General features: G+C 46.2%; 1 protein-coding gene across 1 annotated transcript; it reads right to left on the reverse strand.

The window, feature by feature from the left end:
- Positions 1–401: 401 nt before the first annotated feature.
- On the reverse strand, positions 402–818 carry LOC115307462 (acrosin-like). The gene has a single exon (XM_029959745.1). The coding sequence runs from the start codon at positions 816–818 to the stop codon at positions 402–404; it is 417 nt and encodes a 138-aa protein (XP_029815605.1).
- Between the last annotated feature and the right edge of the window lie 17,405 nt (positions 819–18,223).

Below are 18,223 nucleotides of genomic sequence, written 5' to 3' on the forward strand. Positions count from 1 at the left end.
CCCATCACCTCCCTCCCAGCGCGGGAGCAAAGTTTTGGTGGGTCGTGCTCGCAGCACCGGCAGCTGTCACAGCCCGTGCTACCGAGGGCAAGGGCTGCATCTCCCACCACCCCCCATCCCCCCCCGAGAAGCGGGCCGCCTCCAGCCCGTGCCCCCCGCGGAGGCTCCGCCCAGCCGCTCGCCCCCCGCCGCCCCCGGGGATGCTGCGCGGCCGGCGCGGCGGGAGCCGCGAGGGAGAGGGGAGGGAGAGGAGGGAGGGCAGGGGATCGGGCGCGGAGGCCGCGGGAGAGGGAGAGGGCGGGAGGGGCGGCGGGGGCCCGCCCGCGGCCGCGTACTCCAGCCTTGACTTTGCCGAAGGTGCCGACCCCCAGCGTGTCCCCAGCACGGGTAGTGACCGATCTTCACCCGCCCTCGTGCTTCTGCTTCTCGGCCATGTTCGCCCCCCGCCGCCGGATCCACAATGCACAGGGCGGACCGGCGCGGTCGGCGGGCGGGGGCGGGAGCGGCGGGAGCGGCGGCGGGGGCGGGGTGCGCCGGGCACGGCCCGGAGCGCGGGGGCGGGGAGGGCGCGCCGCCGCCCGGGCCAGGTGGGAAGGGGAGTGGGGATGGGGAGACCTCCTTGGCTCCGGGTGCACCTGCCGGCGGTGACAGCCCTTTAGGACGGCATCCGCCTGCGGGTGACACCCTCCTCGAGTGGCACTGTACCGCGGGGTACACCCTCCGTGCCGCACACCTGCCTGCGGGTGACACCCCTTTAGGGTGGCACTGTTCTTGGGGTACACCCTCTGTGCTGCGCACCCGCCTAGGTTGACTACCATTTAGAGCAGCATCTGCCGGGAAGTGTCACCTTCCTCAGGTGACATGGTCCTTGGGGTACTGTGCACGTGCCTGGGGTGACACCTCTCTACAGCAGCATCAGCCAGAGGTGACAACCTTGGTGCATGTCCATCTTCTGGTACACCCTATAGGATTTCAATGCTCCTTGGGGTGCACCCAGTTTGGAGTGTGCCAGCCTGGGGGTGACATCCACCTAGAGTGACACTGTCCTTGGGATAAACCCTCCCTGCCACACACCTACCTGGACAGACATCCTCCTTGGGGTGATACCACCCTTAGGTTACACCCTCCTTGGGGGTACACCTGCCTGATGGGGACATAGTTCTTGGAGTGCACCCTCCTTTAGGTGTGCCCTCCTTGCAGTGTGCTAGGCTTGGGATGGCACGTGTCAGAGGGCTGCTGGTGGCAGTCTCCTTGGAGTGACACCTGTCTGGAGGGGTGCAGCTGCCTAAGAGTGACAGCCCTTGGAATACATCCTGCTTGCAGTGCACTCTGCTTGGGTGGAACCTTCCCTATGGTGTGCCATCTCTGGGGTGCACCTGCTTGGAGGTGGTATCCTCCTCGGAATGCCTGAGAGTGACACCGTTCTTGGAGTGACAGCCACCTGAGTGCCACACTGTCCTTGGGGTGCATCATCCCCTGGCTGTGAGGGATGTCACACCTACTTGGGAATGCACCCATCAGAGGGTGACAGTGTCTTTGGGGTAAGCCCTACTTTTGATGCTCCTTCCTTGTGCCACCCTCTTCTTGGTGACACTGTACTTGGAGTGGCTTTGCCGCAAAGAACACATTCCCGCAGGAGCGATGCTGGGGGTGGGAAGCATGGCCTTGCATGCACTCTCTGAGGCTCAGCTGTACCTTGGGCTAGGTGACAAGGTGTGTGAGTAGGAGGGACGGATAGTAATGGAGAAACATGGGCAGGTGGAGGAGCAGGGAGGGAGGGGGGATGTTTTGTGTTGGAATGATTGGGTAGTGGGCTGAAGGGCCAGAAAAGAAGTGTCACGTAGAAGAGAAGGGTCATTGTGGGGCAGGTAGTGGGTGTCAATACCTGCCTGGTTGGTTGGTGCCATATCCTGGGTCCTGCATGCTGAGGAAGGGAGACGGCACTTATGGATGTCTCCTTGCTCCCCTTCACTCCAGACTGCAGGCTGGGTGAAGAGGAGACCCACTGTATGTAAGTAAATTCCTGAGCACTGGGAAGAGCTGAATTTGGGGTGATGGTGGTGCTTCCCACTGATGGCACCTGCTGGGCAGTGTATTGGGTGTGATGGTGGATGAGCAGTTCTCACTTGGCAAAGCAGCCTCATGAGCCTTCTTGTGGATCAGTAGCTGTGTTAATGCAAAGGAGCAAAACAGATGCACGGGGAGGGAAACATTAATAACAAGAGCAGTCAGTGCAGCCAGCTGAAACCATCTCATATCTTGGCAGCTCATGAGCTAGCGGCTCATCCTAATGATAGTGTCATACATTCCTTAGCATTTCAACCCTAGGACAGCCTGGTAGGGTAATGTTGTGTATGAAATAATAACGTAGCTGCTCCAAGTGGGGTACTGCTTGCTAGAATTTCTCATTAGAAATATACTTCTGCTGGAAGAAAATTCTATCCTGAAGGGAACACCTATTTAGTGATCTTTTCTGTGATGAAGCTTTCTGTTTTTACTCATTTACAAGACAACTGCAACCCCCCAAAAAAGAAAGCCCTTGCCATGATGCACAACAGTGAGCAGCTGGTGCAGGTGTGTTCACTATAAGGTGCAGTCTGGTGTCCTCAGCTGCCTCTTGCCTCAGTGATGGAACCCCAGTGAATCCTGTCCTGGGACCTCTGTGTCTTCAGAGCAGAGCTCAGGCAAAGCAGAAGCTGCTCCTCAGCTCAGATAGGAGAAATGGGTCTGTTGTTTATGCAGAAGCTGAGATCTATTTCTCTTTCAAGCAATCACTCAATGGACATTTTCAGCCAGAAGTCCAAAAGATTTTCTAATGAAAACAGGGTGTTCTCCCTCTTCTCCTAAGTAAGACATAAACTTTGAATCACATGAATAGTTCACATAAAAAAAAAAGGCATGCTCATCCCAAATAAGTAGCATGGTTGAATACTGAAATTGATCTAGCATATCTGAAAAGTAGTCCTGCCACATTTTAATAGTGTTAATTTGAAGGTCTTTGTTTCTTATTCAGCTACATGAAGTAGCAGAAGGCAGTCACAAAAGCAATCCATGCTCCAAGGTAATAAACAGCTATTTGGGAAGCTGGAACAGTGTGTGTAAACAAAAGATACCTGATAAAATAATAACAAGACTATGCAACTGTGCTATCATAAATAAAAAAATGACAACTTAATTCAACAAATCCAATAACATAAATAACTAAAATAAGAAGCTGGAGGTAGAACAGGAAGGTTGCTGTAATATAAAACCGTGTGTAGTGTAATAAAACCATATCTTTTCAACCAGAACAACAGACATGAATTATGTGAAGGCATAAGAGAAACAGTATTTACGAACAGTAAACTTTAGATAATATAGTAATAATACTATCTCCTGGGAAGCCTGAGAAATCTCTATCATCTTCAGGCAGCTGCAAAGTTGTCAGCCCATGCAAGTCTTTACCTTGGAAGCTCTGGGCTCTCCTCTGCCTTTGCTCACAAAAGCACATGGGGTTTGTTTGATCTCCCCTTCCAGTCCTGGCAAGCCCTGACTCTGCCTGAATGAAGCACCGCACAAATAGGTGTGAACTTGAATGGTGTTTGTTTAATGGTTAAACTAAAATGTTTAACGGGAGCTGCTGTATGAAGATGCACTGTTTTGCCATCCTGCTTGTTTCCTAAAAGTTGGTAACTAAATCCCAGAGCAAACTGATCTGTCGTGAGTGTTTCCACTGCCTGTTATACACATAGAAGCTGTTCACTAGAAACATCAAATTAATATTAATCAGGTTTTTAATTTACAGGATATATTTTGGGGGCTTAAGGTTTTCAGGAGAGTTACTGAAAGCTCTTTGCTTGGCAGCAGACATGTCACCAGGTGGGTGAGCACCCTCCACCCCCAGTTGCCCTGCAGAGCCTGTGATGCTCCTGGAAAGTAGTGCTGGGACTCAGGCTTGAGGATATTTACTTAATTTCCCTCTGGCTTTTAAACATATACATATATGTACATGTATTTATATAACGGATATCTCATTTGCAGACACTGGGGAAGGGAGCTGTGCTTACAGGCAGGAGCTGAAGGGTCTCGTGGAAAACGCTGGGTGGGGGGGTGTTGCTAGGAGATGGAGACTCCAGTGTCTGGCAAAGTGGCATATTTATTTTTGGTGCAGATCACACAAAATGGTATTTGACTGCGAAGCAGGGTAGAAATCTCTTCTCTCTGCTTACGTTCATGTCTGAATGATCTGTCTTTGCATAGTAGCGTTGCAGCTTATTTAAAATAGAAATTAAATTTTGGGTGTTGTTCAGTCCAGCTGGAGGCTGGGTGTCTGCAATCTCCAAGCTTTTTTTTTTTTTTTTTTTTTTTTTTTCCCTACTCATTGAGAAATCCCTTGTCTGAGCAGCAGGATATACGTCTCTGGTTTAGAGGCAGGCATCCTTGCATGCCTTTGGTTCCTTTGTGGCCGGTTGTCTCTTGTTTTTTCAGGCACTGTGAGTTAGCAGTCAATTTTTTGGGGGTTTGGGCTTGTTAAATATATCCTGCCAGGGCTTGTTCTCTCTTGCTTTGCTGCTTGTGCCCCCTGTTACACCCCGGTGCCAGCCGGGAGTCAGCCCCCCCATCTGAGCTGGCTGCACGTCCACCCTCCTCACAGACAGGGACTATGAGATGGCACTGGGAAAGCTGCCCTGGATTGCCTGGCCCTTCACTTGGGGCACTCAGCTCTCCCTGGTGTGCTGCCAGGGCTGGATTTACAGTAGAAATTAGGTCTGAGTGCTAAAACATGGAATGCTTTTTCACCCCTTTGTGGGATGCCGGAGTCCTGGGCAGAAACACAGGTCCCTTGTAGCTCCTGCCAGGGCTTATGCCACATGCTCACATTTTGCTAATGCTCCTCGTAGGCACTCTCTTCACTCAGTATGTAAGGGGCTTTTTTGGAAATGCAGGGCTAAACAGCAGGATGCTGAAGGGTTGGGAGGGCACCAGGCAAACCTGGGTGCTGCTTGTTGCAGCACTGGCTTCATGAACCTGCATGAACTTGCAGAAGGACTCGAAGCTGAACATCTCAAGCTGTGTCTGACTTGTCAAAGGACTTCACCTCAGCACCCTGAACCTGTCAGCCCATTTGGGAAGAGGTTATGATGCTGTATTTTTCCAGTTCAATGTGACCAAAAAAATGTCAGGGATGCTGTGCATCTGTTAATACAAAAGCTCAAATTCGGGGGCACGCTATCTACCCTTGTAAGTGCCCTAAATCTGTGGATTTTTGGTAGGATTTGCTTTCCCAGTCTGTTTTTGGAGGAGATGGTTAATGAGATAATGCAGCAGTGGGTAAACTGTGACATGTGAAATGGGGTTTTTTTGAATGTTAGAGAAACTGCATGCATCAGAGGCAGCTTATGCACATTAGATTTATAACTAAGCAATTCCCATTTATATTATGTAAGTGATGTTATTTATCAAAACCCATGTAGTGTCCAAGAGCAGATGTTGAACCATTTGTGCTACAGTGTTGGAAATTAACTTTTCTGGGGATTATTCAAATTATTAGTTATTCAAATACAGTCCTGTGACTGTAATATAATGTAACAACAAGCAATATTATTCCAAAAATGTACTAGATGTGGATCTGAAGTTGGTTATGGTCTCTTGTTGGTGTTGGGTGAAAATCTGAACTGTATGTGATGCTCCAGTGGGAATGTGTGCTGAAAACTCTCCCCGAATCAGAGTGGTGAAGGAGTGTGATATTTCTTACATTGAAAATAGAACATTTTAAGCATGGACATGATAAACATCCATTTAACGAGGAGTCTGCTGAAAAGAGACTGCTTGCCTATGCAAGCACTGAGTGCATACACGCTCTACCAGCAGCTAAAGAAGGACATTGTTTCTGAGTGGATTACTACGTAAGAATGAGACTTCGGGGTAAGATTTTATTAAGGGCATAAATGAGTAACTAGATTCCTCAACTCATTAGAATTTAACAGTAATTAATTCCTGTTATCTTTTTATATGCTCTATGGTTAGTGTGATGGTTTATTTGGGGGTTTGGGAGTCATTTTTAAAGTAGATAGTTATGGTTGGACTCTATGATCGTAGACGTCTTTCCAGCCTTAACAATTCTATGATTCTCTATGCACTAGTCCTTTTTGTGTAGTCATGGAATCAACCCTTTAGGCTTTATCCACAAATATGAAGCACAATGTGAGCTATATTGAAAGGTGGGGGATATTTTTTTATTTTCATGCAGTCTTACCCTCCTTTTCTTTACAAGTTGTGGGCAGTACAGCCCCTAGAGAAACATTGTAGCCTGGAGCTCAACAGTAACTCCTGGAAGATAACTTCTATCAATATGAAGGCAAAAGCAGTGACCATGTGAGCTGCTTATAGCATTTTTTTTAGTAGTTTGCCAAGTGTGTTTTCTTTTAGGGTGTAATCTGTAGGATAATCCCAGCTTCACTGGGAAAGCACTCACTGGTGAGGAGGAGTTTGAAGTTTATCATCACCCTTCTGTTTACACCCGTGAGCAAATAGGGTGCAGGGACAGACTGAGGAAGAGTTTAGGCTTTGGTCTACTGCCTGTACAGTAGATCTGGCCTTCTGACCTTGATATGAAATGCTGTTTAAAGATCCGTGACCTTGCAGAATCAGTCCACTATTTCCTTGCCCTGTCTATAGTGCTGCTCTGTATCAGAGCATTGCAGCAAACAGGGTAGAACAGCATGTTCCCCACGTCCACAATGGCCAGGACAAGAATAGGGCTAAAATTAAACCACACACAGATGGTATGAAATGAAGAAATACTTGAAGTGCGGCTTATTGAAGTGCCAGAATCTGTTATTTGGACGGGATTGTGGAGTGCAGATGTTCCTGCCTGGGGTGGAGGGACGCTGCGAGCTCAGCCCCTGCACGTCTAGTGCCTGGTTCATGTCTCACCAAGGACCTCAGGATTTGGGTTCATCCTCTGTGTGATGATGGGCAAGCCGTCAAGGGTTACACGAATTTAAGGGTTGAAGTGCCCAAAGTAGGAGAAATGTAGCTGAGCTGAAGCCTAAAAATCCCCATCCAAACCTTCCACTTGGCTGCTGCCAAGCCCTAATGTTTAAGTGGCTTTTATTATGTTTTTGCTTTTAAGCTCCCCACCTGGGAATCTGCCAAAAGTTAGACCTCTCTTATTAACCCAAACTGCTCCGTTTTTAACACTGCTGAGCTGTGAAGTCACTAAGCCTAGAACAACCCATGGTGACAGTATTCCTCTGCATCTTAGCAGCTGCATCTTAGGACCATCTTTAGTGCCTTGTGGTACCTGCAGTTCAGGACAAAGCTTTACTTGGGGGAAATCAGGAATTCTAGTTCCCACTTCCAGTTGTGTCAACATGTCAACTTCAATCACCATTTTTCAAGCAAATCTAGATATGATATTTTTTTTATTTAGCCCTCAATCAGTCTGTGTTCCAGTTCCTCATCCTCGTACCTCATTCCTTCTCCCTGCCTGTGTCTGAGAGGGCATTTTAGATTGGAAACTCTCAGACCTGTTCTGAAAAATGTATGTATTTATGGCAGGACATTACACTTCGTGGCAGGCTGTTAGTATGATGGGTTGGCTGTACTCTTGACAGATTTGTCCCCGCTGTTGTCTGTGCCGGGTCTGAGCGTCCCTCGGCCAGGCTGTAACACATAGTCCTGTTTGTGTGTGTGTTTTTAATAACCATGTTGTTTTAACTGAAGCGCCTCTTTCTGGGGCTGCCACTCTGGGAGAATCGCTCTCGCCCTCTCTCATCACAGTGGCAAACTGAGAAAGGTTTCCTTTAGTCAGCTGGGGGAGAGGAGGAGGATTTATGAATCGGAGAAACACATTCCTGATGTGGAGTAGGCACATTCCCCATTCCCCCCCAATGCCCCCCGCTCAATAAAAGCACCATTTGTGTGGCAAATAGCCAAGGTTTTTATGAATACAGCTCTTACTTTCTCCAGCTGCTAGAAACCTTTCTCAAATATGAATTAAAATAAAAAGCCTTGCTAGACACTTTTAGCACTCATAATTCTGCTATTTTTGGTCTGCGGTGGGGAGTTCTTGCATCAGAAATCTTGGTTGGAGAGGCTTGAGTGGCTTCTTTCAAATATTATGAAATTGAAAAAAAAAATCTGGAAGATGTATGACTTTAAATAATCTTCCACATTATAAGGATCATCAGGAACTTGATGTGATTATGTCCCTAGATTTGATGCTTCCCTCACTGTTGTGGCTGTGAAAATCTATCTCTGATATTTTATAGAGCCTTGCCCTTTCTTCAGAAGCTATTGGGGTGGGTTCTTGAGGAACTGGCCCAGTTGAGATTAAGTATTTTTAATAAATCAACTCCTGGGGAAAAAAAATAGAGACTGCAATTGATGCATAAGAACATCTTATAGGTTTAAAGAAAAGCATTTTAGGTTCCATCATGGAAATGAGTTTTGGTAAGAGATGTGGGAAACCACAATAACATTAAGAAGATGGCTGAACAGTGAATTTGCAGTTTGCATAGCAGAGTGTGAGCAGGGGGAGATGTCTCGGGATTTGTCAGGAAGGCAGGCGAAGGGCAGGGAGATGTGCTCATTTAGCTGCATGCCGAGGGGATCCTGGAGGAAAGGGGGTGCTTTTTCCAGGGGGGATGAGTTTGGACAGTTTGCTGTTGTTAGTGATTTTCTGTATCAGCCCTGTATTAACTGTGCAAAAATAAAAAAAAATATTTAAAAATCCATTTCTGGCAGCATAAGTCATGCTTTCTCCCTCTCCCCTCAACGTCCAAGCATACTTTTGAGATAGCAGCCAGAATCATTTTTGATATCCACAACCAGTGACAGCAGGATTGCTTTCCTGGAGGAAGGGGCTCACACGGTGCCTGTGCGGCCACAGGCACATCAGGACCTTCCCAGACATTTTGTGCATTTGTATTCCAGCCACGTGGCAGCCAGTGGTGCAAGGAAAAAATTCTGGACAAATATAAAAACTCACTCATATTTTGAACATGAATCAAGAAAATGTGTCCGGGGAGTGGAATCTAGTATGTTGGTTGCAGTGGCATGAAGATGGAGTGGATGTAAGTTGCAGACATTCATTGAATAGTCTCTCATATATTCCTAGACCTGTGCACATCAAGGAGAGGTGGAACTGAGAGCAAATCTCACCTTATGAATTCGGATGACATGGCAACAGGATGGCTCAATTTATTTGCAAGTTTATTTGCAAGAGCAGTACAGATTTTTCACTTCTGTTGCATTAGCCTGAATCCCAACCAGATCAGAGATAAATAGCAGAGCCTCTTAGAGGTGGAAAACTAGGCAAAGGGCCATCAATGCCTTTGCATCATGATCTACACTCAGAAATATAGACTTTTTCTGACTACTAGGAAAAAGAGAGTATTCCCCCCATTGCACATCAATCATCTTTGAGGATGAAAAGTTCCATGTCTGTAATGGTTATGCCAAGGCTGCCACAAAACAGATGCTCGGTGGTGATTACATGACTGGCATTTTAGTGTGACTGTGAGTGAGAGGCTTGTCCAAGGCTGTGGCAGCATCGTGTATGTGGGTCACCGAGCTTAACACGGTAGCAACAGGAAACGTGTGTGAACTGTCGCGCTCATTTGGAGAGAGGACTTAATTATCTAGAGGCTTTGATGAGAAATAATTGCTAAAGGCTTTAATACAAGTTGCCATTGTCCAAGAAGTTCTTGTCCCTCCGCTGCTCTGCAGGAATTTTGTGTGTCCAGGCTTACCCCGGTGTTGATGGAGCAAAGTGTGCTTCCATATGAAGGAGAGACATCTTCCGTGGGCAGTAATGATCCATCAGCTGAAGTGGGGGAACACCTCACAGCACAGCAACCTGACCATATACAAAAGACTTTAAAATGCATGCAAATCCTGACTTGCAGCACTCCTAAGGCATTTTCCTCTCCAACCTGTGTGTCTTACTATAAAAAGCATAAGGAGTTAGGGCCTCACCAAAGGGATGTTACTCGTATTTTACCGATCAGAAGATAAACCATAAATCACACATAATAAAGGGTGTTTTCCCTGATTCCCAGGCTTCTGAGTTAACCTCTGTGCAATGCTTTCTTTAATAACTCAGCAGCGTATTGTGAAAATAAACCTATATTTGACTATCTGTGTTAAAAACAAACAACTCAAAACCTCTTTCATGAGAAATAACAATCTTTTGGCTATATTTTGTGTACCTAAGTAACAACCTCATAACACACCAATCATGCCCACTAGATGTGTGCAGCAGCAGTATCAGACAGTTAGGGATATCGTATTTTGCTTAGGCTGTGTTGTGTGTTAGTGCATCAATTTAATTTTACAGTCTGCTTGATATGCCTGCTTTTATAAGCAGGGATATCATTTTACTTGTGTCCTATTACAAGTTTGTGCATTTGTATAATTTTCCATTTTTATCCAATGCATGCTGAAAGCAGTCAGCTTTTCCCATGGACTTCAGTGTATCACAGGATCACAGAAACACAGAATATGCCGAGTTGAAAGGGCCCCAAAAGGATCATCAAGTCCAACTCCTGGCCCTGCACAGGACCATCTCCAAGAGTCACATCATGTGCCCGGGACTATTGTCCAACTCTCTCAGGTTGTATCAGGAATTTACTGGTTAATTTGAGAAATTATATATTGTAATAATCCTGCAAATGTTTTCTAACCAACTCATGTGATACCGGATATCATTCTACAGTAGCATTTTTGGCCCGTTCTTTTGCCTTGTGTAAATGAAAGCAATTTTCACAGCTGGCCTTCCCATCAGTTCCTTTTGCTGCTTGGAGATTAGATCTGCTAATCTGGTTTTATCATTTCTGTCAGTCAGCCATGCTGGTTTAAACCTTTCTGCTCTGGTTCCAGTTCAAGGATGCCCTCTTGGATGTGAGCCTTGGGGATAGCGCGGCCGTGGGAGCCGCGTTTGCATCCTCTGCAGAGGTCTTTGGAGACCTGCTCTCAGATGAGAATGTTAGTTTTTCACAGCCCACTTAAGTAGAAATCAAAATGTTTTTGCCAAGTTTGCTGGGCTGGGAGGAAAAATCTGGGAGACCTGCAGATGTAGGTGGAATCTCATGAGCTTCCCTGGAGAGCCCTATGCACATATTGCTGTGCATCCCAGCAATTACCGTGACAAAGCTTAATCACTAACAAAGTGAGGTCTCATTAAGTCCCTTGCTGACATATCTGGGCTAGGCTGGGGTTTGTAACAAGTAGAAAACACAGATGACTTTGGGTCTTGTAAGTTGACATGTGGAAGCGGAGCCCTGCTGTATTTCCCAACCATCTGAGTTGCACATGTTCAGTGACGGTGCTCATGATTTGGCTGTTATCTCTGTATGGGAGAAATGGAAGATAAATCTGAAGGTTTTTCCAGACAAAAGGAACTTATCAAGTAATACTGCAAGCAGAGCCAAGCTTGGATTTGGTCCTTATTTTGAGCTGAGTGGAAAGAAACTGTGGCCAAGGATCAGCTGGAAAATCATTTAACCCTCTTTGAGATTGAACAGCAGCTTTGCTGAGAAAGTCTAATTTGGAATACAAGCATGAGGAAAATAACAAGAGCAATGATTGATACAGTGATTGACAGCATGTCATGTAGGACAACCTGCAAACTCGGCTCCTGAAGGTTATACCATGTGTGATCATGGACTCTGATGAGGTGGAGCTATAAAATATGAGAGGTTATAGAGGAAAAAATGCTGCTTCTGATCCTTTTCACCTCTTCTGATGTGCCTTTTCCTTACCCTACCTGTGTTTCAAATTCTTTTTCAGGCATTACATTTGTTGAGGCAAGTAGAAGAAGAAGATGATTAACTGAACAAATTCATGCATCCTAATATTGAGGGCTTTTTTATTTATTAATTCCTCATTGTTACATCACAATTCTCTAACCTCCAGCTCATGCTCTATGTTCACTTGACTGTATTTGCTGTGAGTCTTTTTTCTCAGTTTTCTTTATAGTCTGGCTCTTTTCTTTCATTATTATTTTGTTGAGCCTGGCTCTCTCCTTTTAAAGGCCCTTGAATACATTCAGAGGAAGGTAACAAAGCTAGTGACAGGACTGGAAGGCATGTGCTGGGAGGAATGGCTAAGGATGTTGGGCTTGTCTAGTTTGGAGTCAAGGAGGCTGAGGGGTGACCTCTTTGCTCTCTACAGCTTCCTAAGGAGGGAATGTGGAGGAGGTGCTGAGCTCTTCTCCCTGGGATCCAGTGATAGGACATGTGGGAGTAGCTGAAAGCTGCACCCGGGGAGGTTTACACTGGACATTAGGAAGCATTTTTTTACCAAGAGAGTTAATTGTATTGAGGAATTGTATTCCAAATGATAAATGATAGATAAATGATGAAAGCTACTTTTTCTCCTTTCTAAAGTGATTGGAGCTATACAGATGGAAAATGGTGGATGGGATTATTGGCTAATGCCTATTTTTGGAATTTAAGGCACATTGGTGCTGTTGTACAAGGATTCCCCTCCTGTGGTTTAAGTGAGCTGAATATGCTGTACTGTGGCTAAAAGGAAGAAGTGGAAATCAAATCCATCTCATGCTTAGCTGTGCAATGAAATTACTCTGGATGACCAGATCTTTATAGTGAACTGCCTATGAAGTTACCCATTTCCTTTGACTGGCAAAAGAGCTGTGATATCCAGATAGGCTTTGAATTCCATCTCTCTCTTCAGTCCACAGTAACCAACCTTTTACACAGGGTCATGCTGCAGGATACTCTTAGGTCTCCATGTGGAGTAGAGGCAAGTTTTACTCTTAAGGTAGTGCTTCTAGTGCTTCTTGAGCCCTAGTGAAAAAAGCCTGTGGTTTTTGTGGAACTCATAGCTGAACATCCAGAGTCCTTGCTGCTTATCCTTCATTTGGAGTCAAATGCTTTCCTGTTTTTATGAAGGATGAGGCTCTATATTATCAACACTGTTTTCAGCACAAATTCATAACACAGCCCCATACTAGCTACTATGAAGAAAATTAACTCTACCTCAGCCAAAACAGCACAAACTGCTAAGAAAAAAGCCCACGAGAACTAACCTCATAACCCATTCTACTCCAGCTGCAAAGCAGAGGATTTTGGTCTGCCTTCTTTAACATAAACACTGAGCAGTGTCTATTAAGACAACTCTCCAAAACAAAACCCTATCAAAACAGAAGGCATTGCATATGCTATTTCCAAGGGCAAAAGGGGGACTCATCACTTAGTGCATAAATTAAAGTCATTTCAGTATTCAAGATATGCAAACCTGTGGGACATGTACTTATGATTACTTGATATTTCCCAGTTATTTTTAACTGATGTATCATCTGATGCAAATCTCTCTTTATAAAATGCAGAGTAGCTCAAAGAATAGAGCTCCTAAAATCTTGGTTCAGGAAGCGTTTTATCAACCTTTGGAATTCAGTGAGAACTAAGACAAAATTAAAGATCTGTGTCAGAGAAATTTGAGATGTAAACATCTACTGGGCTGCCTTTTGCATCCTGTAGGGAGTTTGTGTGATTTTTACAGCAGTTTTTGTCACCTAACGCAGAGGAATTTTGAGCCATAGCTTGGGATCCCTTGGCACTGTTGCACAGCAGTCAGTTAACAGGAGACATTGTTCCCTGTAATGTAATGATGTTATTATTTCAAATATTTTGTTCAAGTTCTTTAATCTCTCCTCATGATCATGCCCTTCTGCATTTTTAATTATCAATGCTTCACATGAAGAAATGCTGAAGTATGAAAGATTAGATAAGGAAACATTCAACATCCAGAAGCACTTTGCACAGAAGGGCTGTGAACAGGATGGTTTTATTGATTTGGTAAACCAGAGCCTGTGTTTTATCAGCAACACACACATCAAAAGCACTGTGCACAATAAATACACTAACAATTTCTAATAGGAAAGAGAACCCGTGAAGAAGCATGGTGCTTCTTCTTGCTGATTCATGTGAGAGAACAAAGGGAGTGAGGTGGTTTTTTTTAAAATGGGGAATGATGGAATAGGTCTATGAGAAAAAGATTAGGCTCATTTCAAATCTGGGGGTAGCTGGTTTGCTCCTGATTCAGAGTGATTCATGAGCTGCCACACATCACAGACATATGGCTTCAGCCAGCACCCAAGGGAGAGAGGGCATCACTTAGGGTCTCCAGGCTACCTTGGGAACTGTGTTGAAAGGGGGAGCTAATTCTGGAGAGTAGATCCAGCTAGAACAACCTTAGGCTCTTCTCCTGTGCCCTCAGGTTGGGGATTTCAACCATGCCCTGTAGACACCATATTTACATTCAGATATAACTGGTGAGGTTGGCTCTGTCCTTGCCCTGTTATTTTCCTGCCTGAATTACTGTGCAGACCTGCACCTGTTTCTGACAGCTTTTGCTTCATTTTATCATAAAACAACTCCTAATCAATTTAAGCCGAGCTTTACAATGACAGGTCTAAACCAATATGAAGTCTCACTACCCTTCTCTGCAGGTTCACCTTAGGTTAAGCTTCAGCAGATCTCCCAGATGCAAACTCTGGTGTTCCTGATGTCATGAATGACATCAGGCAACATCCACCAGCATCTCCAGTTGGGTGGGAGCTCTGTTCTCTCTTAGGGACATATAAAATTGAAGGGGAAAGACATTTTAGCAGGGCCTGTTGTGACAGGACAAGTGGTTTTAAGCTAAAAGGGGGTCAATTTAGACTGCATATAAGGAAGAAATTTTTTTATGATGTGAGTAGTAAAACACAGGCACAGTTTCCCAGAAAGGTGATGGATGCCCCATCCCTGGAATCATTCAAGGTAAGATTGGATGGGGCTCTGAACAGCCTGCTCTAGTAGAAGGTGTCCCCGTTCATTGCAGGAGAGTTGGAAGTAGATTGTCTTTAAGGTCCCTTCCAACCCAATTATTCCATAGTTTTCGGACAGCCATAGCCCCATTTGGGGCCTCATTTACAATCTTTCTGTCCTGCAGAATAGTGGAGGAAAGGACACACATGGGACTATCAGTAGTATGTTGAAGAAACCAGTTAGAGTGTAAACAGCATCTCTGGAAAAACTTGGAGCTGAGTTTTGCTCAGGAAGCCCAACACAAACACCCCTCCTCCTGGTGGGAGATGCAGCAGGCCCCCTGCCTTGTGTCCTGCCAGCTGTTTCTCCATGCAGCACGCTGTCCAGCTAGTCCTCCTTGCAGGTCAGGGGTAATTGCACTTATTTCACAGGCAGCACTACCCAATGGATGTTCTTAAATACACTTCAAGGATGGGCCTGATCTGACTAAGATCAGTAGACTATGTATGTTCTTCCCACATTAAAGCCAATTAATTTTGGATTGGTATGAGTGAGAGCAAAATATAGTCCAGTTTCTCTTCTCTGTGAATTAGTTCACGTTGGCTGAGATTGACTCTTGCATCTCCCCTGGAGGCAGAGCCTCCTGTAAGTGTGAAGGCTGGGCTTACACGGAGCCATTAGAGCAGGGGAAGGGCTTTGATCTCAAAATTGCACCATTTGAAACTGCAGATGAAAAAAAAAAAGAATTAATAAAACAACGAGCAAGCCTGCAAGTGAATCATTTTAGCTTCCACCAAAACAGGCTCAGTCCCAGTGCCTCTAAAATGGGAGCACAACTCCAGCAGGACCCCAAGGGTACTGAGATGCAATGCTCCTGACGATGCAGCAAGAGCAAGGACATGCCAGTTTTGGAAGGGGTAAGATGCCAGCAGAGGCAAAGAAAAGCAGGATGAGTTGTGGGTGGGAGTGTACCATGGCTCTTGGGAAGCGATGGTGAAGGGGAGCTGTGAGCCGAGAGCCAGAGTAGGAGGCAGGGGAGGAGCAGGTCTGCGCAGCCTCTGCCACTCTTGCCCCAAGCTGAGTTTGTGCTGTGGAGCTCCTCCAGCATGGCACAGTGCCCAGGCAAATTCGGCTGGCTCTGCACCCTAATGCCACTCAGCAGCTTCCAAACCAGACCTGACTTGCACCCTGCCAGCTCCGGGCAGGAGCAGAGCAGCCTGAGCAGGGTGAATAGACATGCCTTGAGGATATGTCTGCATTGCAGTGCAGAGGTGAGACCTCGGCTTGGCGAGACAGACCTGAGCTAGTCCTTGGGAGCCGTGGGGCTGCGATGCACCCAGAACATGTGGGGGATGTGTCCCTGGGCTCTGGGAAGGGGCTGTGGAGGAGGAGGAAGGTTTTTAGCCTCAGCAAGCCTCATGATGCTTTTGGAGACTGAGGCTGGGTGGTGGAAGGACTTTATGGACTAGCACGTGCTCTGCTCATCAGTGGGGTGGTCATTCTGTAGAAATCATGTGGGAAAATCATAGAATCGTGGAATTGTTTAGGTTGGAAAAGACCTTTGAGATCACTGAGTCCAGCCATTACCCCAGTGCTGCCAAGATCACCACTAAACCCTGTCCCCAAGTGCCACACCTACACAGTTTTTAAATCCTTACAGATATGGTTTACTACACCACTGTCCTGGACAGCCTGTTCCAGTGTTTGAGAACCCTTTCAGTGCAGAAGTTTTTCCTAACATCCAGTCTAAATGTGCTGACCAGCAGCACTGCAAAATGGACAAAATGATAATGCTGGAATTTGGGTAAAGTACACTGCCCTCTTCCTTAGGATGCATGGATCTTGGGGTTTGACTGAAGATCCTCAGCCCCACACCCTGGCACTGGGACAAACTCCAACCCTTCAGTTGGGTGGTTCATTTCCAGGAGACAAAACCACTCAAACAGATTTTAGATGGCTCCAACAAATTTTACCTTCTGAAGTTGTCCTAACTCCTGAATCTTTCTGTGCTGCCAATGTGGTTGCTTATCCCTGAAATTATTCTACATTACAGGGACAGAAAAAAAAAGAGTAGAGAAAGAAATGGTCAGAAGAAGCTTCATCAAAGAAAATCACAGGTGATTTTCAGTGGAATCTTGGGAAATAAAATCTGGTGTGAGCCAGCAGCTTAAAACCAGAAGAATGACTGTAGTCCCTGGAAGAGGAGTGGAAGTGACCTTCCTACCAGCAGCTCCAGGCACCTACGAGGCTTCCTCTGCTCTCAGCACTCAGCACTAGATGGCATCCAAGGGGGGAATTTGGGCTCCTGAATGCAGTCCTGGGCTGTGAAATTATAACTGTAGCTGAATCAAAAAATTCCCCATTTCCCCATTCCATCTGGATGGGGAAAAAATCAAAGGGCCAAGGCAGTGGAATTTTTCCATCTCCTGCTTTCCATCTCCTGTACCTCGTTTGTGTACAGCTCGCTCTGAGGTCTGTTCCACCATCGCAGCTGAGTCCTGGGCCATCAAAACAGGAAAATAATCTGCCAGGGTGAAAAGCAAAGCCATCATTCACACATCAAGGTGCATTAAAGCCTGCAGGGGTGCATTCACCCATATCCTTTCTTTCCTTTGAATGCTGCCAGCCTCATGGCCTCTTGGATGCACAGCACACTACGTATGTTGGTGTCTGTTCATGTGCTGTCCCTTAGTGTCACCTAAGGTGTACAGCCTGGGGACAGCTGCAGGTGACTGGAAATGCAGCTGCTCTGAGATGGAAAACATTTCCTAATGAAGGAATTACCTTTGCTTCATCCACCTTGTTTTCTAAAACAAGCCAAATTGTCCTTTAATGGACATTAATGGGATTGGGTAGAAAGCAGAAGCACCACAAGAGACGGGTCTTGCCTGGCAGATTTTTTTCTCCTCTTTACCTTGAAGGTGTCTTTCTGATGATGTGAGATGAGGAGGGGGAGTGTCCAGCACCTCTCCCTGTGTCATGTCTGTGCCCTGCTGGGACGAGGGCAGGATTAGCCCCCCACCCCTCCAGCTTGGGTATCAAATTACTTGCTTTTATCATCTCTCAGATAAACTGTGGTCATGAACCAGCTTCTCAGGAGAGGCAGCTGTGCTTGGCCGCATGGTTCAGGGACGTGGGGCTGGGGGCCAGCACCCAAGCAGGGGCTCGGAGGCACTGCTACGCACAGCACAGAGTTGAACACGAAGGTGCGAGGCACAGACAGGTAATGAGTAAGTGTCTGTGGGTGGCTGCCGGGAGGTGCAGGAGCCATGGCAGGGGCACAGCGTTCCCTCCCCGCCTTGTTTGCATGCTGCAGGTGACCTTGAGTTTAACAATTTAATGAGCACTGTGCAATTACCAGCATCATTTCCTCTGCCCTGTCCCCAGTTAGGAGGGTGCCGCGGTCCAGGTCCTGGAGGGGACTTTAAGGCCGTCTCTCCTGAGCCTCTTCACTCCCTCTCTAG

This window comes from Manacus vitellinus, unplaced genomic scaffold (genome assembly GCF_001715985.3).
Source record: "Manacus vitellinus isolate BGI_N305 unplaced genomic scaffold, ASM171598v3 scaffold_21_pilon, whole genome shotgun sequence".
Classification (NCBI taxonomy): Eukaryota; Metazoa; Chordata; class Aves; order Passeriformes; family Pipridae; genus Manacus; species Manacus vitellinus.

What these genes read in the sequence shown, in the direction of transcription:
- LOC115307462 (XM_029959745.1), bottom strand. Translation starts at nt 818, where the DNA reads ATGGTAGTCAACCTAGGCGGGTGCGCAGCACAGAGGGTGTACCCCAAG.